At 39.0% G+C, this 22602-nt stretch overlaps 1 protein-coding gene across 1 annotated transcript in view; it reads right to left on the bottom strand.

Moving 5' to 3' along the window:
- Positions 1-22602, bottom strand: part of OXCT1 (3-oxoacid CoA-transferase 1) — a 133705-nt gene that overhangs the window by 17903 nt on the left and 93200 nt on the right. Inside the window, exon 14 of the mRNA XM_079145079.1 lies at positions 16286-16375. Within this exon, the coding sequence (XP_079001205.1) occupies positions 16286-16375 (90 nt within the window). The remainder of the gene's footprint in view (positions 1-16285; positions 16376-22602) is intronic.

The following is a 22602-nucleotide window of genomic DNA, read 5'->3' as shown; positions in this document are numbered from 1 at the left end:
GTATTCAACAGGTTTGGAATGAATGCATGAATGAACGAATGGAAAAGGAAAGTGAAGTCTACTGTGAATCAGGGATGGAGTTTTAAAAATAGACACACTCTATTATCTTAATGCAGCCAAAACAGGTGCTAAATACACACAAAATACACAGAAATGATACCTTTAAAAACAAGTTATGTATTTCTGGATCTTGCAATACAAAAAATTTTTTATAGATTTTGAGAGCCTTATTTTCACTTCATTTCTAATTATCTATTTTCCTTTGGAGATTTCAAATCTTGCACATGTCACGGAAGCTAAATTAAACAGCTGAAATTAATGATGAATATTCGAACTTCTACAGTTGTCAGGTCTTCTTACGTTTAATGTAACTCCAATAAGGCATGTCACATTGAATTCGAAGCTTGACTTCAAACAAAGTGAACAATCTGTAGGCCTCTGAAGAACATTTTCTGCAGGGAGTTCTTAACTTTGATCTCATTATGTGAGCAAGGTCTACATCTGGTGTGAAAGCAGCCACTTGGACTTTAATGAACAACCGATTTCATTTTAGGAGAAATCATGAATTTCAGCTGATAGTATTAACTGTGCCCTACTGATAGAGACCTTTTATAGATCATTTTCTTCATAAACAAAATGGCACAGTGGTAAAAAGTATGGGCTAGAGCCAAAGGATCTGTGTGTAAACCCTGGCCCTTTTCCACGCTATCTGTGTAAGATCCATGTGCCCATGCTTTCTCATCCACCTTATTTCACATAGTTATTGGTAGGATTAAATGAACTTCAACTGTCTGGTACTTTGCAAGTGCTCAATAAATGTCAAGTGGTATTGTTTACATAACTTATATTTAGCATTTTTACCCAGACAATTCAAGTTCCTATGTAAAGTCTGACATAGAATTACACAGAAAATGGCCTAAACCCAATTCCTGAGACCCACAAAACTAATCAAAACATGATACGAATTTGGAGGCAAACTGTTAAGGCTTGTCTAGGAAAATGGCGTCAATTATATTCTTATAGTTAGAACAATGTAGCTAGATGATTCCATTCACATTTAGCTCCAAGACACAACAGAGATCAAGGGAAGAGAGAAAATGAGATGCAGAAGGATTTAAAAATGTCACAATTTCAATATTCAACAACAGATTAGCTATGAAGACAAAATTCGACTGACTCCCACTTTAGCACTCTGCTCTAACCATGCTGGGCTGAGCCTTACGGTTGCTGTGTGGCAGCTGCATGTATTAGTGATTCAGAAAGAAGGAACAATTGCTGAGCTTCTAACATTTAAAAATAAACCCTAATAAAGACAGGCAGTGGAGTGTGGCAACAAAGAACACTATGTGAGGAACCCAAGGACCAGGATTTTGCCATTAGAAAGCTGGATGGTCCCTTTATTCCCTGTGCTCTAGTTTTCTCTTCAAGTGCCTCATCCTATGTGACCACTGCAGGAATCTTTCCGTGTCCTTCTTGCCTTCCTGCAGAAGAGATGTCAGAAAAGGCAGCAGAATGGCCAATGACTCCTGTGAAGACTCCTGATTTCAGCCTGCTGTTGTTAACGTCATCATAAACTTCATGAACGCTTAAATCCATTTCTTCCACCTGCTTCCCTAGTTTCTTTCTTTCCCCTTCAATATTTAGAGGCCTCATATAAGACTTGAACTTACACCATTTTAATTCTTTAGGTGTCTGTATGAAATCCTAGGCCTACACTCTGTGCTGACGTACAACTCTGGTTAAATGATAATAAATCCCCTTGCAAGCTTAACAATGTCTCATGCTATCAAGGAGAACTTGATCCCAGATAGCAAGCTCTCTTTTGCATAACAGAACGATTTTTGCATTTGATGTCAACGGTTCATTGACCTGAGGCAAGTGGGCATTTGTTTAAGATGTTGCTTTATATAAAAACTCATTTCATGCTCATCTACTGTGTTAGGTACTTCCTAAATGTGGCTGCAATGTATTTTTGTCTTTCAGGCACTTTTTTAAGGAAAATCTTAATAATCAATTCCAGAGAAGACACAAATTCTAGGAATCAGTTGTTCCTAAAAGAACTAAGCCTTGGTTAATGCTCCCTGCTACCTAGAACATACATGACCTCATGTCCCATCACCCCCGATTCAAATGGCAACACCTTCCTAATTGTCTTCAGGACCTGGCTCAGCTATTATCTTCCCTGGGGAAATCTTCTCCAGTAGCTCCTATCTGGTGTGTGTGCACCAGTGGCCCAGGGACATCGTTGGTCAGGAGCATCCCTCTTGGGTGCTTCTGTGCTTCCTTCCCCCACCACCCATGTTGTAATTGTTGACGTACAATTGACCCTGCCACAGCTCTGGAGCTCCCGGAAGGCTGAGCCCATTCATCTTTGTATCCACAGCCATCAGTAGAGCTCTGGCAAACCACAGTGATCAATAAATTCTGTCTGAACATTACATTTCTGATTCAAGGAACTCCAGAGTGTTGGAGTCATAAAATACCACATGACTACATGCCTCTGGAACACTAGAGGCTGCTTTCTAGTTTTCGGATAGTTACTTGTCCATTCTCAGCATCTCTGAACTCACCAGGAGGAGCATAGCTGACAAGCACACAAAGAGGCTCACAAGACTTTGGGGAAACAGATGAAGTCAGAATCAAGGGGAGAAGCAAAGATAAACCAGGACTGATGCAGGCAATATACAAATTTAAAAGAGTAGAGGAAAACAGAATGAATTACTCTTCTTCTTCCACCCGTTCCTTCCTAGTCTTCAAGGTTTGCCATAATCTGCTAAAAAGAGGCGACAAGGGCTGAACTACAAGGGATTATTTAAAACTTTGCCTAGCACAAGGAAGTCAAGGGAAGGTCTCTCTTAGGACTTGCCAAAACATCACAAGAGAAGCCTGCAAGTCCCCATTCCTGGGTCCTTTCCTTCTCTCCACTGATCTTAATGCTCAAATCAAGTGAAATATTTTCTACATACACAACATACCCCCCAAATATAAAATATCAAAAATACTGTATTACCAAATCCATCACTATGATGATTGATGTGGTGCACAGAAGAGAGAAATGGAATTTGCTAAATAAAGAAAATCAAGGTAAACAGAATAAAAGAACAGAATGAGATGACTCACACTGAGTTCATCCTCATGGGATATTTTTGGCCTTTATACAGCACCTACTCAGTAGAGATTCTAGCAATTCGCAAGGGACTTTGGTGGAGAGGTTCAGCTAACTCAGAGAACATTTGCTGTTACAAATGATCTTTCTATGTGCATGCAATAACTGTTTGTGGTTAGAGGGAATTCACAAGGGAAAGACTAGCCAAATGAGACAATGGATACAGCAAGCCATTTCCCTGAAAATAGTCTTCAGGGTTTTGAGGTCTTAGAATAGAAGGCCCTTTTTCTTCAGCATAACACAAAAATCATTACAGCAGCTGAGCCTTTATGTTCTCTGTAAAGGTTGCATCCTGGAATCTGGCAGAGCCCAGGAGTGACAAGAAATTATTTTCCCCTTTCAATCATGCATTGGTAAGCTACCTTAGCATTAGTTTGCTTTCCATTTTTTTTTTAAACATGGGAACCCATGCACACAAATTCAAAGTTATGGAATTTAAAGTTATGAGCTTAACTGAATTCTGGAAGACACGTTTAAGAGCCCACTGGCTGTTTGACTGTGTTATGCCTTTTTATTCCAGAGGATAACATTTGGAAGGAGGAAGAATTTCCACCAAAAAGAGAAATTCAAAGGCAAAATCATATAATAATTTTGACTTTTTACTTTTATTTTTTGGTGGTGCTAGAAATTAAACCCAAGGTCTTGTGCATGCTAAGGATGTGCTCTGTCACTGAGCCACACACCCCAGCCCACCAGAATTTTCTCCAAATGGATGGATCCTGCCTATTATATAGACTAACAAACTACAAAAGAGTAAAAAGCTTTAAGTAATGGAAAGAAATTAAACCAGTTGAAACTATTATTAATTAGGAATTATCCTAACCAAGGAATACCTTATTTACTTTGGGATGCTTTTCAGTTTAGCTGATAATTATCTCAGGAATGTTTCCCAAGAAAGGATTAAAACAATAAAATTTGCATTTTTTTTAAACTTTTGGTAACACATTTGATTCAAATAAATATAATTAATAAACTTCAGTAAGTTTTTTATGATTGCTCATCATAAAAAATAAAGAGAAAATAGTCTTCAAGATTTCTATGAGACCTGTGCTACCAGACAGTGATTGAACTAAATCAGAAAATTATTCCCTAAGATTTACTCCCACCTTCTTAACAATATAATTATGATTCTTTTATCCCTTGAGAATTCAGACCTACTACTGTAATAAAAATAAAATCTAAACCTGTTCTGGAAATGCAGGCCTTATTTATGTTCTCAAAAATAGGTGGCCAAGCTTCTCTTGTTTACAGTAAGTGACAAGTGTGACTGTTTCTTTGCTTTTTGTGTTCTGGAAGGTATACTCTTCAGAATACATTCCAGTACTCGAAACTGAGAACAAAACCCTCGCTCTATCTTGTTCGTGGTGATGATATTTGCCAGAAAAGTTTGGCAAAAGCAAAATAAGACCCAGAGTCAGGAAACACAGGCATGGTTTGATTTGGTTCACCATTTTCTGTGACACTTTTCTCAGAACATTCAATCCCTATGGAATTCAATTTATCTGTCTTTGGAAGGGAAATAATAAGACCTATGTCACAAGAGTACTATAATGAAAAATGGAAATAATAAACATGCAATAGCTTGGAAAAGTTCAAAAGTCCTCTGTATGTTCAAAATATCATTATTATCTAAAGAATTGATGGATTCAACAAGTATTTATTGAGTGCTACTGTATACCAAGCACCGCTCTGCTTAGTGCTTCTTACAGACAGAACCCCCAGCCATTTCAGGGAGCTCTTCACATTCTAGTGAAGAGGGTGGGAGAAGGAGCGTCAGAAGAGCAATGAAGGAAAGCCTCTCTGGTATTCTGAGCCTGAGTGAAGTGAGGGAGTGAAAGATACAGACATCTGGGAAAAGCATTCCCTGCATGGAGAACAAGTGCAGATGCCTCAGGGCAGGACATGCCAAGAATGTTCCAAAACTTTCTGGGACTATGGCTGGAGCTAAGTGGGTGAGAGGGAGAAGAGTAACAGATGGGACAGAGGTAGGGAATGGAGTCAAACCAGATAAGCTTTGGTGTGGCCTTGAATCTAAGCAAGATGTGCAACCACAGATTTTTGGAGCTAGGAAGAAGTGACATGGCTCCATTTATATTTTTAAGAAGCCACTCTGGCCACCGTATAAAGGACAGACACTGTGCATCTGGGCCTATACATATTTTTCCACTTAAACCTTCTCCCTTTGCTTTCTGACAACAAGGAAATGACTGTAATTCCTCAACACACTGTCCTCCGAGTCCTGCACTGCCCCAGGGTCTAGCTCTCTATCCCCTGCAACCCTGTGGTCCCTCTCAAACTCTGACCCCAAGCATCCCACTGGAAACTCGTCCTTGCTTTGCACCCTTCTAAGTGTTAATTCTTCTCTTCTATGACTTTTTCTCCAAGGGACTCTGAGATGCCTAGAGATAGGACCACATCTCACCAATTTTTATTTCCTCAAACCCTATAATATTACTGGCACATAGGAGGTCCTCAATACATGAACACATTCATACAAGGTAATTCTATCAAACTCCAAGACAAAGGAACAAAAATATTCATTTGGTCATTCATACTATCTATCTAAATGCAGTCTTCAGACAAGTGTTACAATTTTCACAGAGGCTTAGAAATCAGGGTTCTAGGGTTGGCATCTGTCTGCGAGAAGCACCAAGGAGGATGGGTGCTTGGTATACAGTGGTGCTCAATAAATACTTGTTGGTTCAATGAATGCAATGTTAACTGTGCTTGGTGTCAATAGAGCAGGGGTCAAAAGGCAGCATGGGTGTCTTCAGACAGGGACTGGGAAATCACCACTTCTCTACTGGGCAAAAAAGAGGAAGAACATACTTAGGTGAAAGGATGGGTGCATATGGAAATGTGCTGGAGCTGAGGGGGCTCTGGATCAAACCAGAGGAGCTGCCTGAAAGGGAGTAGAAATACAGTGCTAGATCTCATCAGAGAATTCTGATGTGGGGGAAAAAAAAAAAGATGATAGAGCCACTCAGTGAAAAATAATAATTGCTCCAAAAAAATTAGATGGCACCTAGGAAAGGTGCACGTGGTAAAAAGAGTAGGGGTGGAGGATGGAGTTCTTACGAACCCATAAAGGAGGAGACGAGGCACCTATGGACCCAAGCTTCTGGAGGGGAGCCAGTTTTGCAGCCCTCTGCACATGGCTTACAACTTGAAGCCCAAGGCTACTGCTCCATTTACGGCCTTTATCAGACGGACAGAACAAGGACAAAGGAAGTCTGAAAGTCACTGGCTTTATCTTTAAAGGACGTGAATCAGAAATTAGACATCAAAAATGTTCAGATGCGGTTTTCAAGATGGCAGACTAGAGGGTGGCCGCATTTCATGTTGCTCCAGGACTAGAATTCAAGAAGAGGAGATATTGAGAGACTTGGGACCAACTCAAAGCCGCCCGGTGAATCTCTCCCGTTGGGGAGGCATCCCAGATGGGGCGGTAGTCCCTGAACGCAGGGAACTTTGTGAAGTAGAGCTGCCAACGACACACCCCTCCCCGCCGCTGGAGCAGTGAACTCGGACAACTGGAAGCATCCTAGAGGAGGCCGCTCAGCATGACAGTAGGACTCGGAGCAACCACTGGGGCTCCGGCAGCTGCCCAGAGGGGAAGGAGGAGCGCGGCGGGTCGCTTCCATGCGATTAGGTGCAGAGCAGGGTCCCAGGACCTAGGCGGCTTCTTGGTGGAAGAGCTGCACAGTGACAAGCTGAGGGGCAAAGCGAAGGTTCCAGGACTGCGGACAGATTCTCTGAGGAGAGGCAGCCTAAGGAGACTCTTCTGCACAGGGCGAGGCTCCCAGGCCCAGGAGGTAGGTCAGGGCCCCTGGGAACATTGCAGAGGAAGGCTGCCCAGCGCAGGCGGTAGTTGTGGATTGAGGGGAACCTCTAGGAAGGGAACTGACCAGCGAGACCTCCCCACCGGGTGAGTATTCCCTGAGGGTGAGGTTTTCCACAAGGATGGTAAAACCAGAGATCCAGGCCCAAACAGGCCTTGCCTCAGACCGCAGCCTAGTTCCCCTTTGCATGACCATTGGTCAACAAGTGGAGGCACCTCTGTCTACCAGCAGGGAATATACCCCACCTGAAGGCCACCACCCCTAGAGAGGCAGCTTCCTTGTGGAGCACCGCACTATCAACTTCCTCCAAGACTTCAGCCCACTGAAGGCTAAGAGGGGATATACTAGAAATCTTCAGGGACATTGTAAGTCAACAGAGGAAATCTGCAATATCTCAGCGGTCCACTGATACCTGAACAAATGAGAAAACAAGGGAAGAAAATGCCCCAAACAAATCTAGATGTTGCATCAATAAAATCCAATGACAGCATGGCAGAAGAAATGACAGAAAAGGAGTTCAAAATGTCCATAATTAAAATGATCAGGGAAGCAAACGATGAGATGAAGGAGCAAATGCAGGCACTGAAGGAGGAGATGAAAGAGCAAATGCAGGCATTGAATCATCACACCAATCGACAGTTAAAAGAGCAAATACGGGAAGCAAAAGATCATATCAATAAAGAGTTAGAGATATTAAAAAAAAAAAAGAAATCCTTGAAATGAAGGAAATGAAAACCAAATTAAGAACTCCATAGACAGCATAACCAATAGGATAGAATACCTGGAAGACAGAACCTCAGATATTGAAGAAAAACTATTTCATCTTAAAAACAAAATTGAGCAAACAGAGAAGATGGTAAGAAATCATGAACAGAATCTGCAAGAATTATGGGATATCATGAAAAGGCCAAATTTCAGAATTATTGGGATTGAGAAAGGCTTAGAGAAACAAACCAAAGAATGAACAATCAATTCAATGAAATGATATCAGAAAATTTCCCAAATCTGAAGAATGAAATGGAAAATCAAGTACAAGAGGCTTATCAGACTCCAAATACACAAAATTACAACAGTCCCACACCAAGGCACATTATTATGAAAATACCTAATTTTCAAAATAAAGACAGAATTTTAAGGCTGTGAGAGAAAAGAACCAAATTACATTCAGGGGAAACCAATACAGATATCAGCAGATTTTTTAAATTGAAACCCTAAAAGCTAGAAGGGCCTGGAACAACACTTTTCAAGCCCTGAAAGAAAATGGATGCCAACCAAGAATCTTATACCCATCAAAACTTACCTTCAGATTTGACAATGAAATAAAATCCTTCCATGATAAACAAAAGCTAAAAAAATTTACAAAAAGAAAGCCAGCATTACAGAACATTCTCAGCAAAATATTCCATGAGGAAGAGATGAAAAACAATGATGCAAATCAGCAAAGGGAGGAACGATCCTAAAGGAATAGCCAAATAAAGGAGAAACCCAATCATGTCAAAAAACAAAAATGAGCCAAATGACAGGGAATACAAATCATATCTGAATAATAACCCTGAATATTAATGGCCTGAACTCATCAATCAAAAGACATGGACTGGCAGATTGGATTAAAAAGAAAGATCCAACAATATGCTGCCTGCAAGAGACTCATCCCATAGAAACAAATACCCATAGACTAAAGGTCAAAGGATGGGGAAAAACATACCACGCATACGGACACAGCAAAAAAAGCTGGAGTATCCATCCTCATTTCAGATAATGTGGACTTCAAGCCAAAGTTAGTTAGAAGGGATAAAGAAGGACATTACATACTGCTTAAGGGAAACATAAATCAGCAAGACATAACAATCATAAATATCTATTGCCCCAAACAGTGGCTCATCCATGCATGTCAAACGAATCCTTCTCAATTTCAGAAACCAAACAGACCATAACACAATAATACTAGGTGATTTTAACACACCTCTCTCACCACTAGACAGATCTTCCAAACAAAAATTGAACATAGAAACTATAGATCTCAAAAACACAATCAATAATTCAGACTTAATGGACATTTATCGAATATAGTTAAAATCAGAGCTGAAATCAACAAAAATGAAACAAAAGAAACAATTCAAAAAATTGACAAAATAAATAGTTGGTTCTTTGAAAAAAATAAACAAATTGATAAACCCTTAGCCACACTAACAAAGAGAAGAAGAGAGAAAACCCAAGTTACTAAAATTCAGAATAACAAGGAAATATCACAACAGACATGATTGAAATACGAAACATAATTAGAAGCTATTTTAAAAATCTCTACTCCAACAAAATAGAAAATTTCGAAGACATCAACAGGTTTCTAGAGACATATGAATTGCCTAAACTGAATGAGGAGGACATACACAATTTAAATAGACCAAAGTCAAGTAACGAAATAGAAAAAGTCATCAAAAGCCTACCAACAAAGAAAAGTCCAGGACCAGATGGGTTCTCAGCCGAGTTCTACAAAACCTTTAAAGAAGAGCTCATTCCATTACTTCTCAAAGTATTCCATGAAATAGAAGAGGAGGGAACCCTCCCAAACTCATTCTATGAAGCCAATATTACCCTGACACCTAAACCAGACAAAGACACATCGAGGAAAGAAAATTTCACACCAATATCCTTAATGAACATCAAAGCAAAAATTCTCAACAAAATGTTAGCAAATCACATACAAAAACATATTAAAAAGATAGTGCACCATGATCAAGTGGTTTTCATCCCAGGGATGCAAGGTTGGTTTAACATCAGGAAATCAATAAACAGACTTAAAGTCAAGAATCACATGATTATTTCAATAGATGCAGAAAAAGTATTTGATAAAATACAGCACCCCTTCATGCTCAAAACACTAGAAAAAATTGGGGTAGTGGGAACATTCCTTTACATTGTAAAGGCCATCTATGCTAAGCCCATGGCTAATATCATTCTAAATGGTGTAAAACTGAAAGCATTCCCCCTAAAAACTGGAACAAGGCAGGGATGTCCCCTTTCACCACTTCTGGTCAACATTGTCCTTGAAACTCTAGCCAGAGCAATTAGACAGACAAAGAAATTAAAGGGATACGAATTGGAAAAGAGGAACTCAAACTATCCCTATTTGCTGATGATATGATTATATATTTAGAGGAACCAGGAAATTCCACCAGAAAACTTTTAGAACTCATAAGTGAATTCAGTAAAGTTGCAGGATATAAGATCAATGCTCATAAATCTAATGCATTTTTATATATAAGTGATGAATCTTTGGATAGAAAAATTAGGAAAACTACCCCATTCACAATAGCCTCGAAAAAAATAAAATACTTGGGAATCAATCTCACAAAAGAGGTGAAAGACCTCTACAATGAGAACTACAGAACACTAAAGAAAGAAATTAAAGAAAACCTTAGAAGATGGAAAGATCTCCCATGTTCTTGGATAGGCAGAATCAATATTGTCAAAATGGACATACTACCAAAAGTGCTATACAGATTCAATGCAATTCCAATTAAAATCCCAATGATGTACCTTACAGAAATAGAGCAAGCAATCATGAAATTCATCTGGAAGAATAAGAAATCCAAAATAGCTAAAGCAATCCTTCACAGGAAAAATGAAGCTGGGGGTATCACAATACCAGATCTTCAACTCTATTTCAAAGCAATAGTAACAAAAACGGCCTGGTATTGGTACCAAAATAGACAGGTAGATCAATGGTATGGAATAGAGGACACAGACACGAACCCTAATAAATACAGTTTTCTCATAGTAGACAAAGGTGCCAAAAATATGCAATGGAGAAAAGATAGCCTCTTCAACAAATGGTGCTGGGAAAATTGGAAATCCATATGCAACAGAATGAAACTAAACCCATATCTCTCACCGTGCATGAAACTAAACTCAAAATGGATTAAGGACCTCGGAATCAGACCAGAGACCCTGCAGATTATAGAAGAAAAAGTAGGTCCAGATCTTCAACATGTCAGCTTAGGACCAGACTTCCTCAACCAGACTCCCATAGCACAAGAAATAAAAGCAAGAATCAATAACTGGGATAGATTCAAACTAAAAAGCTCTCTCTCAGCAAAGGAAACTATCAGTAATGTGTAGAGAGAGCCTACAGAGTGGGAGAAAATGTTTGCCCATCATACTTCAGATAGAGCACTAATCTCCAGAATCTATAAAGAACTCAAAAAACTCTACACCAAGAATACAACTGCTTATGTTAGCAACTCGGGGGCTCAGACTGATGGAACAGCCTCCATGTCAAACGTGCCACAGGGACGGGGTGCTTTGGGAGAATCTCCATGTTGGCAGTCACATGTTTGATGGAGAAGCAGTAAAATGAAATTAAACCCCTATCTCTCACCCTGTACAAAACTCAACTCAAAATGGATCAAGGATCTAGGAATTAGATCTGAGACCCTTCACCAAATAAAGGAATAAAGGAAAAAGGAAGCCTGAATCTCCATCATGTTGGGTTAGGACCAAACTTCCTTAAAAAGACCCCCAGAGCTCAAGAAATAAAAGCAAGTATCAATAAATGGGATGGATTCAAACTATAAAGCTTTTTCTCAGCAAAGGAAACAATCAACAATGTGAAAAGAGAACCTACAGAATGGGAGGAAATCTTTTCCACACACACTTCAGACAGAGTACTAATCTCCAAAATTTATGAAGAACTTAAAAAACTTCACACAAAAAATACGAAGAACCCAATCAATAAATGGTGTAAGGAAATGGGCAGACTCTTCACAGAAGAAGATATACAGGTGATGAACAAATACATGAAAAAGTGCTCATCATCTCTAGTAATTAAAGAAATGCAAATTAAAACCACACTAAAATTTCATCTAACTCCAATTAGAATGACTATTATCAAGAAAAGAAGCAATAAGAAGTCTTGGTGTGGATGTGGGGGAAAAGGCACACTCATACATTGCTGGTGGAGTTGCAAATTGGTGCAGCCACTCTGGAAAGCAGTATGGAGATTCCTCTGAAAACATGGAATGAACCCACCATTTGACCAGCTATCCCACTCCTTGGCCTATACCCAAAGGACTTAAAATCCGCATACTACAGTGATGCAGCCACATCAATGTTCATAGCTGCTAAATTCACAATAGCCAGATTGTGGAACCAACCTAGATGCCCTTCAATTGATAAATGGATAAAGAAACTGTGAGGTATATATATATATACACATATACATATACACACACACACAATGGAATATTACTCAGCCATAAAGAATGATAAAATTATGGCATTTACAGGCAAATGGATGAAATTTGAGAATATCATGCTAAGTGAGATAAGACAATCTCAAAAAAAACAAAGGTCGATGATCTCTCTGATAAGTGGATGATGATACATAATGAGCGGTGAGAAGGGTTAGGGTTAGGTTTAGGGTTAGGGTTGGGGATGGGGGCAGGAATGGAGGAAGGAGGGACTGTATAGTGGGAAAAGAGTGATGGGAGGGGTGGGGGGGAAGGGAAAAATAACAATGAATCAAACATTACCCTATGTAAATTTATGATTACACAAATGGTACGCCTTGACTCCATGTACAAACAGAGAAACAACATGTATAAAAAAATGTAAAATTAGGACTCTTATGCAAATATAGGATGAACACATGTCATCACATGTCTGATGAATGTTCAGATCCCACTGAACCAAGCCTTGTGGCATGGATGTATTCATATGCAGGAAAATCTGTCACTGGGCTACTGTATGCCCTGGTAAAGCTTGCAAGATTATTATAGTGGAAGAGAGAAAGATCGGTGGGCACAATTGTATTCTCTGACTGTGTTCTTTTAAGCATTTTATGGACATCTGTCTCACCAAAGCAAGAGGGGCTTTGGCCAGAGAAAGCAAGTGCAAAGAAAGGAGTTATTCTGAAACCTGCAGCTTCCTGAAAAGGGCAGAACTGGGAGCTGCGGGAAGCAGCTCTGCGAGGATGTGACACGGCTCTGCATCACGGTCACGGGTACACCAGACTGAATCAAGCTCCTAGCTCTGTTGCGTACCTAGACAAAATTCTGAGCTCTCTACATCCTGCTGGTCCTGTTGACACTTCAGAGGGTCACAGAGAAACTGAGACCAAGCTTGTGCAGCCCCAGCCCAGCACCTCCACACAGTAGGGACAGAGATGTCACTCCTTTCCATCCTTCCTTTCCCTCCCAGTTTTAGAGCACAGAAGATGAGACATATAGAGAGACAAAAAGCAGCTTAAGAAAAACAGGGGTATTAAAACAGCAACAACAAAAGAAACTGACTACTTCACAATTTTGCCTAGAACCCTGATTTCTCAGCCTCAGTGAAAATTATTACATTATCAGTTTGATGCCTATCCCTGCCATACGTCGGAAAGGTCGTCTGAAGGCAGGGTCAATTGAAAGCAGCACCAGTAGTCAGCCAGATTTGGGGTTTCAGAAGCTGCTGGCCCCTAACCTAAAGGAAAGCTATTTGCAAAGGCTTGCAAGGAAAGAATTTTGTTTCTCTGATTAGAACAATAATACAAAAGCATGCTTTTAAAGGTCAGGCAATGCTATATTTATAAATAATATGCACCTGTAACTCTACAGATGAGGAAAAAAGAGCAAAAAGAAAGCTACACCTAAAATCCAATGGACAGGTCCACCCACTTTCAGGGGAAAAAAAAAATTATCTGCCCAAGAATATAATATTGTATTTCTTTACTTGGGTTTTAAACTTGCATTGCAAATTTTTCACTCTCTTTTTAAAATTTTTATTTATTTATTTATTTTTGGTATTGGGAGATTGAACTCAGGGACACTCAACCACTGAGCCACATCCCCAGTCCTATTTTCTATTTTATTTAGAGACAAAGTTTCACTGACTTGCTTAGCGCCTCACTTTTGCTGAGGCTGGCTTTGAACTCACGATCTTCCTGCCTCAGGCTCCTGAGCTGCCAGGATTACAGGTGTGCGCCACCTTCCCCAGCAAATTTTTCACCCTCGTGTCTTACAAAACTCTAGGCATTATTAATTCCTTTGACTATGAACTGGTTACTAACTAGAGCAGTTGCCAGGATTGAAGAGCTCCTCTCTGCCTCCTTTCCAACCTGTAGCCTAGTAATAGATGCAGGATAGATATGGTACAGGGCTGGGATTGTAGCCCAGTGGGACAGCACTTGCCTGGCATGTGCAAAGCACTGGGTTTGATTCTCAGCACCACTATAAGTAAGTAAAATAAAGGTCCATTGACAATTTAAAAATATTAAAAAAAAAAAAAAAAAAAAGATGTGGTGCAGTTCCCATGTAGCCTAGAGCTGAGCCAGTCTCAATGAGTTCAGGTAGACAATACTAAACAGCAACCAAACAAGGAGACCCGCAGGTAAAATTTTGAGGGTGGTCAGAAAAGACACTGTTGGTTAGTTTTCAAGGTTACCTAACTTATGTGCACAAACCATTACGATTCTTTTAACCACAAGTACATTTTTTACTGGTTTGTTCAAATAAAAGTATCTAGGGAAAAATACTAAACTCCAATTCTACTCTAAAACTCTGGGCTAATTTCCCCACTGAGAGGAGAAAAAAGAGGAAAAGATAAAAGTATTTATTCCTTTAATAAGGGATTTCTAGTTAGAAGTATGAGGTACCATTTATTTTATAGATCAGAAATTCTATCTGAGGAGAAAGAAAAGACTGGGGGAGTGAGAGGGAAAGAGAAAGAGTGAGAAGAGAAAATGTGCTAAACACAGGCTTAATGTTTGGAAAACGAATGCACAAAAATAATCCAAAGTAAGTCAGACTTCAGTGCCTATGCGTCAACACTAAAGTAACAACAAAAGGGAAGTTGGAAAGAGTTTTCTCCAAACAGACATTAGGTTCCAGAAAAGATATAGATTTGATTTGCAAGCCTGGCATTCTTTCGCTTCTGAAATTAAGTCTTTTGGATGCTTCTGCAAGGCATCTCAGAAGTCACCTGTGTTGGTTCCATTTCTATTGTTCCATATTTCTGCACCACTGCTCATTCTCACTGTTTACTAAACAATTGATGATAATTCACATTTATTGCAGTTTTCACAACAAAGCCATCTCAAAGCACACATCATTTTGTAACAGAATTCCCCCCAGGGAACCAAGTGAAGTGTGAATCTTTCAGCTCCATGTGCTTATGCAATGCTGCATCACTAAATAAAAACAGGGCAAATGTATTATAGCTTCCACTCGGATTAGCAGGTCTCACAGCGAGAACCAGTAAATTTTAAAACTAAGGATGACCACAAATAGAGGACAATGAACAAGGGCCATAGAAACTGAAGATGGTGCCACCCAATATCAACTACAAAGAATCAGATGTCGATGGTGAAGGTCAGGAAAGTGACTAAGTTTAGTTGGGTCAAAGACACTGATTTTAGAAATAGGAAGAAAATCGTAATGATGGCACCATGGTTAGAAGGGTGGCTTTGGAGCCACACCCAGGTCTAATCTCAACTCCACTCTTACATGACCTTAGGCAAGGGACTTAAACACCCTGTTTCAGGAACCATAGAAAACACCTCTGTCAAGCTTATGGGTTTGTAAACACAAACACTTGCAGAGGAACTATACTGCCGACACATAGGAAAAGCTCATAAAGTGTAGCTCTGATTATTAGAGGATGAAAGAAGAGGAAGAAGGTTGAAAATGAGCTTTCAGGAGATCAGTGATTTTTGCTCAGTTTGGGTCACTGACAAAGCCTAACTGTGCTTAGCACATATAGGTACACAATGTATATTCAATAATTTATTAAAATAAAAGTATAATACTTTTCAGAATAAGAATACTTGATATCACTGTGTCCACCCTTTTCTGACACCTTCTGGAAAAGGCATCTGGCAGACCTGTTAAGAGGTCATACTGTTTATCTGAAAACAACTGCCATTAAAACCTACACTCTGTTGTGCTTCTCATTTTGCACACAGTGAGCAACAACTATAATCATCTTACAACAAGAATCTATACATCTGTCCTAATATTTTTTCACTGTCTTTGAAGACAGTTTACTTTCAATGCGTATAAAAGGGAGTTATTTGAAGAACACCCCTATATTTGGCTTCACTTAAAGTTCAACAACTATTTAGCCAATCAGTAATAAATAACTACCTTTATTGTCATCTTTCTCTCCAAAGTATAAGTGCTATCACCTTAAATGAGCTGAGAAAAACAATATAAAGCAGTCAGGGGACCCTGGGTACCATGTTTTAGTGTACCATGAATTTCCAAAATCAGGATTAGGAAAGAAGAGTACACAGTACCTTTGCAGAATGCTCCATTGTGACCACCACTTTGGTTTTAGCACTGGACACTAAATCCATAGCACCTCCCATTCCTTTCACCATCTTCCCCTGCAAAACAGAAACAAAATAAATAGTTCTACATCTTCTAACTTCTGTCATATGTAGGAGATTAGAATTAATTGCAGGAAGAAGCCACTAGAATAATTGATGTAAAACTCATTGAGCCTCAAGGCTCAGCATGTAAAACTTTACCATCTAATATTTTGTTAGCCTATTATTCTATGATTGAAGGACAAAGTTCAGTGTAAATATTATAACCTGACTTTTATTAAGCATGGTTAACATGATTTTGTTGATGCTTTATTAGCAACAAGACAATCAGTGGATAAGAAAAATTTTAAGACATTTTCTAGAATTCTGGAAAAAATATCAGATTAAAATCCTAATACCCCAGACATTCTCTTGTTTCTTTTTTTAAACACATAACTGATACCACTGAGTTTTTAATTATAAGACACTTTCAAAAGCACTCTTGGATTTCCCATGGATTAAAATGACATTAACTAGTAGGCTGATGCACGAATGGTGTTTCTGTAGTAGTGATTAATGTGAAACATGGATCTGTCTAACACTCGGCATATACCTTGCTCTTGGAAAAATAAAACAAACTGAAAAAAAATTCCTGTTAAGCAAAAACAGAAAATAGAAGCTGAGTTCAGGATCCTATTTTTGTCTGTCCCTTCCCTCATTCATCATACATTTATCAACCACCTTCTATGTGCCACATACTCTGAAATATTCCCACTGTCTATTCTGTCACCTGGTTACAGAGTTTTGGAAAAAGCAAATGCTTCCAGAGATGATGAAATAAATTCTTACTCAAGTATACTGAAGAGAAATGTCTTCTAACATTGAAAGTTCCTTAATATTTTATTTATTTTTAGACATATAGTCCTTTTACTGATTTGACAGTGAACACAAACGTCTCTCAGCTCTTTTCCTCTAATTTCAGAGCTCTAAAGAGATTAGGAAAGGCACTCAACACTTGAATTTAAAACAGGGTCTCAAATGCCATGATTTCAGAGACATTTTAGATGCCAATGCAACACGGTATGAACATGAATTAGAAGAATGGTCCAAAAGAAAGGAGCAAAAAGTCACATGCTTTATGATTTGGAGCCCACTACTGGAGGAGATGGGCGGCAGCTGGCAATCATTAGCTGGGAGGGAGGTGTGTAGGGTTGTTCCAGACATGTAAGTTTGGACCCAAGTAGAGTATCTGTGTGAAAATGTATAATTTTAAGCTTTTATGAGCAATACTCTCATTCTCCATCATCTGCAACTTTAATAAATTGAGCATCAGGACATGATATTTCTGCTGATCCATTTATGATATGAAATATGGGTAAGTCAGACACGCAAGTAATGACTGTCTATCACAAATTCCTATGCTAACGTTTGAGACTTTAGAGCACTGGAAGACACAAAAGCAACTTTTTAATAACAAGTCATGGTAAGAGCATCAACTGTCCCAGTGTCGTGGGCAGACTCTAAGCAGGTGAGTGCTAGAAGACAGAAACAGCATCAAAGATAACAAAACCAAGCCAGAATGTTTAAAAAATAAAAATAAAAAAATAACAACAACAACAACCAACTTGATTCCAAATATAACATACCACAGGCAAATTTTGTCTCCTGTGACACAATGTTTACATAGGTAGAATTTAAGACAGCTTCTAACAGGAAGCTGTCCAATTTAGATAAATCTAATGTACACATTTTAAATCACTGTCAATTAGTTAAGAAATACTTAGAGAGTACCTACTAGGTACAAAAACGGTGCTAGGAGGAATATCACACACTTACAAAACATGGTGGAAGAACCATCCCTATTTCTGGAAAAAAGAACACTTGTTTGACTCAAGGTAAACAAGCAGCCTCCATCACTCAAAGAGATTTAGGTCATTGGATGATTCAGCCCCCAAAGCACATACTAGTTTCAAAACCCCATTTTGATATGTAAATTAAAGGTTTGTCTCCAAGAGTGGAAAATGCACAAGATTAGGTACAGAACACCTGAAATCTATACTGTTAACGCACTACATGCCACTGGCAAAACACCAAATTTCTTTGATTCTGAGTTTACTATTTATAAACCTGAAAGGAGAGTAACTGTTGTAAGATACAGCTGGGTTGAACACTCCATAGAATAATATAGGGAAAGGTGTATAGTGAATTTTATCTAGGAATTCACTTACATCCTCATTTGGACAATTCAACTTCAGTGAGCATCTAGCGTGAGCCTGGCAATATAATATAGACCATCAAAAAAGGGTTCTTTTCTTTGAAAAGCTGATGGTCTGGGAAGGAAAATATCCATGAGTAGTAAGAGATCTGGACCTAACTTTCTTCCTCTACAAGGAGCACTTCCCTCTTCTCACTCACCACCAAGGTAGAGCTAAGTGCCATTTTCCTATGTCCTTGTATTTGATCCTATTACAGTGATTTCAAATGTTCCCTCTCCTCACTCTCTTTCATTTTAAGTAATGGATGAATGGATGAATGAATACACAGGTATGTCTGAATTCTAGCAGAACCCTGAGCATGGATCTGCTAAATGTGCCTGGGAAGCAGCAATAAAAGGAAGAGGTTCAGGGGGATTTCACCGAGGAGCGAGTGCACCAAACTAGTTTGCCAGATGGAAAGAGCAATTCTGTAAAGGAGAGGAGCAGTATCTCCCAGGACAACTCATTTCTAGGAGGTTAACAGTAAAATCATATATTTGGTTTTCCTACTCTTGTAACATGTTCATTGCTTTGGAAAAAAAAAAAAAAAAAGAAAACATCTCCCTCCATTTCAATTCCCAAAGGATTTTTGAAACAGAATCAGTTACTAAAAGGAGACAGGTTATTCTACCTACACCGGAAGAAAACACAGTTATGTAAGGTATACTCATCATTATCCTTCAAACCCAGCTTACCAGGCTTTCTTTTGTGACCCAGCTACTTGCATTTCTTAGCTTTCTATTGCAGTTAGAGGTGGGGTTGACCATGTGCCTAAGTTCTAGACAATGGAAGAAAAGGAGGTAATATTTATGATTTCCAGGCCCATAAAAATCTCTTAAATGCAATTCTTCATGCTCTTTCACCTCTGTAATCTGGATAAGGACATCCAAGGTGACCGGATGATGATTTAGTTTCTCTCATCCTGGGTCCTTAAATGACCATGTATAACAGAGCCCACTTATTCAGAACCACATTGCACTATTCAATATCAATGAAAAATAAATGTATAGAGTGCTAAGTCACTGAAATTGGAAGTTTTATTTGTTATAGCAGCTAGTGTAACTAATATAATGATGTGGTACCCAAATGAGTTAAATGAAGAGGGGAAAATTCTGTGTGGAATTAGAGCTAACTATTACAGCCGCATGGCAGAAGGGGGCCTAAGCCAGGTAGTTAGGGAGTGATTGGGTTATGAGAGCCTTAACCCAATCGGTGAATTAATCCCCTAATAGGGATTAACTGGATGGTCACTGAAGGCAAAATAGGGTATGGCTGGAGGAGGTGGGTCCTTGGGGGCATACCTTTGGGGTATATATTTTTTATTTGGCAAATGGAGTTTCTCTCTGCTCTCTGATCATCATGTGAGCCACCTCCCTCCACCACACTCTTCTGCCATGTTGTTCTGCTTCACCTAAGCCCCAAAGAATGGAGCTGGCCTTCTATGGATTGAGACCTCTAAAACCATGAGCCCCCAAAACAAACTTTTCCTCCTTAAAATTGTTCTTGTAAGGTCTTTTAGTCACAGCAGTGAAAAAGCTGGCCAAAACTGTGGGTGGGGGTACTGCTGTACGAGACAGTGACTATACCAGGTACTGTCCCAGGTACTGCAATCCAAATGTCTAACACACCACTTGACATTTACAGCGGCACAACAGACCTGTTCAGCAAATCAATGAGTGAGGGAATGAACGGAAGGAATTTTAAGAAGTTAAGGGAGCAGCCAAAAAAGGATATAGACCCCACTTCCTTCCTCATCGTCCTCCCACAAATTCAACATACTATTCAACATACACAACAAGAAGCTGATAAAACAGGGAGATTATGGAGCTAAAAATATATTTTTAAATAAATCATGAGCGGGAAAGTGATACTTGGAGAAAAATAGGTCTGTAAAGAAGAGTTTCTGGGCATGGCTGAAGCACTGGGCCAGGGTGACAAAGAGTGGCTTTCTTCAAAATCTCATCAGCAAACATACATTTTTTGAATGGTGCAACTTTAGTTCTGAAATGTATTCTGGCTTGCATAATGGGGAGATGATTGCGGGGTGCTCAGCCCATAGCCAGCTCATCCTTTCGCAGTTTAAGATTGACCCTGATATCAAGTATGAAGAGAATATTGTAATAAAATGAGCTAGAGACGCAGTACGCTCCATTATGACCCTGTCACACAACTTTCTTAAGAAGACACTGATTAAAGTATTATCCTCAATTCACAAATATTTACTCAAAGTCTGTTATAGACCAGGTTCCAAGATAGGAATTAGAAATAACAGATGAATTTGAAGCTAGGGCTATGGCACATGTCTGTAATGCCAGCTACTTGGGAGGCCGAGGTAGGAGGAAAGGTCAAGACCAGTCTCAGCAACTTAGTGAGTCTGCCTCAAAATAAATTTAAAAAGGGCCGGGGATGTAGCTCAACAGGGCACTCCTGGGTTCAATCTTCAGTACAACAACAACAAAAAAAAAAAAAAGAAAGAAAGAAAGAAAAAAAGATAAATATGATTCCTATCTTTTCTGCAGAAATAGATCTAAACCAAACTCAATATTCTCTGTATGCTTCACCTACTTTGATCCTATTTGCAAATGCCAGAATTTTAAAGAAAGTAAAACTATGAAGGCAACAACATTAAAAACCTCAACACATCAAAGGACAAATATTAAATTAGATCACCAAAGAAACAGTAATTCAAGGTCTCAACATGACCTTTATTTTCAGGTAAAATGAAGACATTTGGACAGTGCTGTGTGATGTTACTTAAAATAGAAAGCACAATGGAAATGACCACATCGCCACCTTTTTCATTAGGATATTTAGTAGCAAAGGCTCACTTCCAGATCTGTTACCTCTCAATATTTCAGTCTTAAGTGTGAAACAATTTATAATATATAGAAACAATTTTTAAAGCATTTTAAAATTAATGTTATGTGCCACAGTAGAAAATGTGAATCGATTGGAAGTAAAAGGTAAAGATAGCCATGGAGTGATTTATTAATAAAACCAGGGCTTCTTGCTCAACATTAAACACCAGAACATTAAGTTCCCATCTCAATCCAAATATAAACTTCTTTATTTCTGTCTTACCCATTACTAAAAAATGCTCTAGGAAAGAAAAGTTCCTCTTAACATGCTCCTAGCTACAGAACAGGAGAGAGGCAAACTAAGGATAATAATAACATTTGTTTAAACACACAGAAACAGTTTATAACTCCTTTCTTCAGGGAAAATAAGATTTATGATTTGCCTTAGTTTAACAAAGTTGTTACAAAGTTACATCAGACGATTTCTCTTTTAGGTTTCAGTTTGTTTCCAAAGCAAACAAACAAAAAGTGATTTTCTTTTCATAGATTAAATGTATAACCTGGATGAATAAATTGATTGTGTAAACCAACTAACGTGGAACTAGAAATATATTCTCTACTTCTAGCTAAGTTAACAAAATTGCTAATAATAAATATCAGTTATACATCATAGCATGGGTTTTTTAAAAATGTCAAAAAAGCAGAATGAAATAAACCTGACATTTCATTTCAGAGAGCTGAAATCTGGTTTCTGCCATGACTGCCCTCAAAATAAGCACACTAAATTAGCTTTCTAATAGTTAATTGCCTGATTCAGTAGACATCCTGAGAGTTCACTGTATTCCTGAGCTGATCTACTACATTTAAGAGTGTATTCCACCTACTCCCTGAATCTGCCCAGAAGGGGCTTCCAAGGCACTGTCTTGTCCTGGTTCCTCCCACCTCTCTCTTAAGGCTTTTAGGTTCCTTCCAAGTATCCTTTATCCAAATTGTATTTGTTATGTTGGCCAAATTAAGAGCTCTATCCTTGGACTAGTGCTTGTCTCTAATGTTCTCCAAGATGACGTCCTCTACCCTCAGGATAGACTTCCTCTGTCTCTAACAACTCTTAAAATCACATTTCCAGCTTAGGTCTTCCCTCAGAGTTTCAAACTTCCATGTCCAGAATGCGGTCACCCTGTGTCAATCTGTGGGCTGATTCCCAAAACCGTTCCCTCTCATTCCTGGGCTCAAGGTTAGGTTAGATTTTCTA

The sequence above is a fragment of the Sciurus vulgaris genome (assembly GCF_902686455.1).
Source record: "Sciurus vulgaris genome assembly, chromosome: 6".
Taxonomy (NCBI): domain Eukaryota; kingdom Metazoa; phylum Chordata; class Mammalia; order Rodentia; family Sciuridae; genus Sciurus; species Sciurus vulgaris.
Note: the sequence above shows the minus strand (reverse complement) of the source record. Positions and strands in the feature narration are given on the sequence as shown.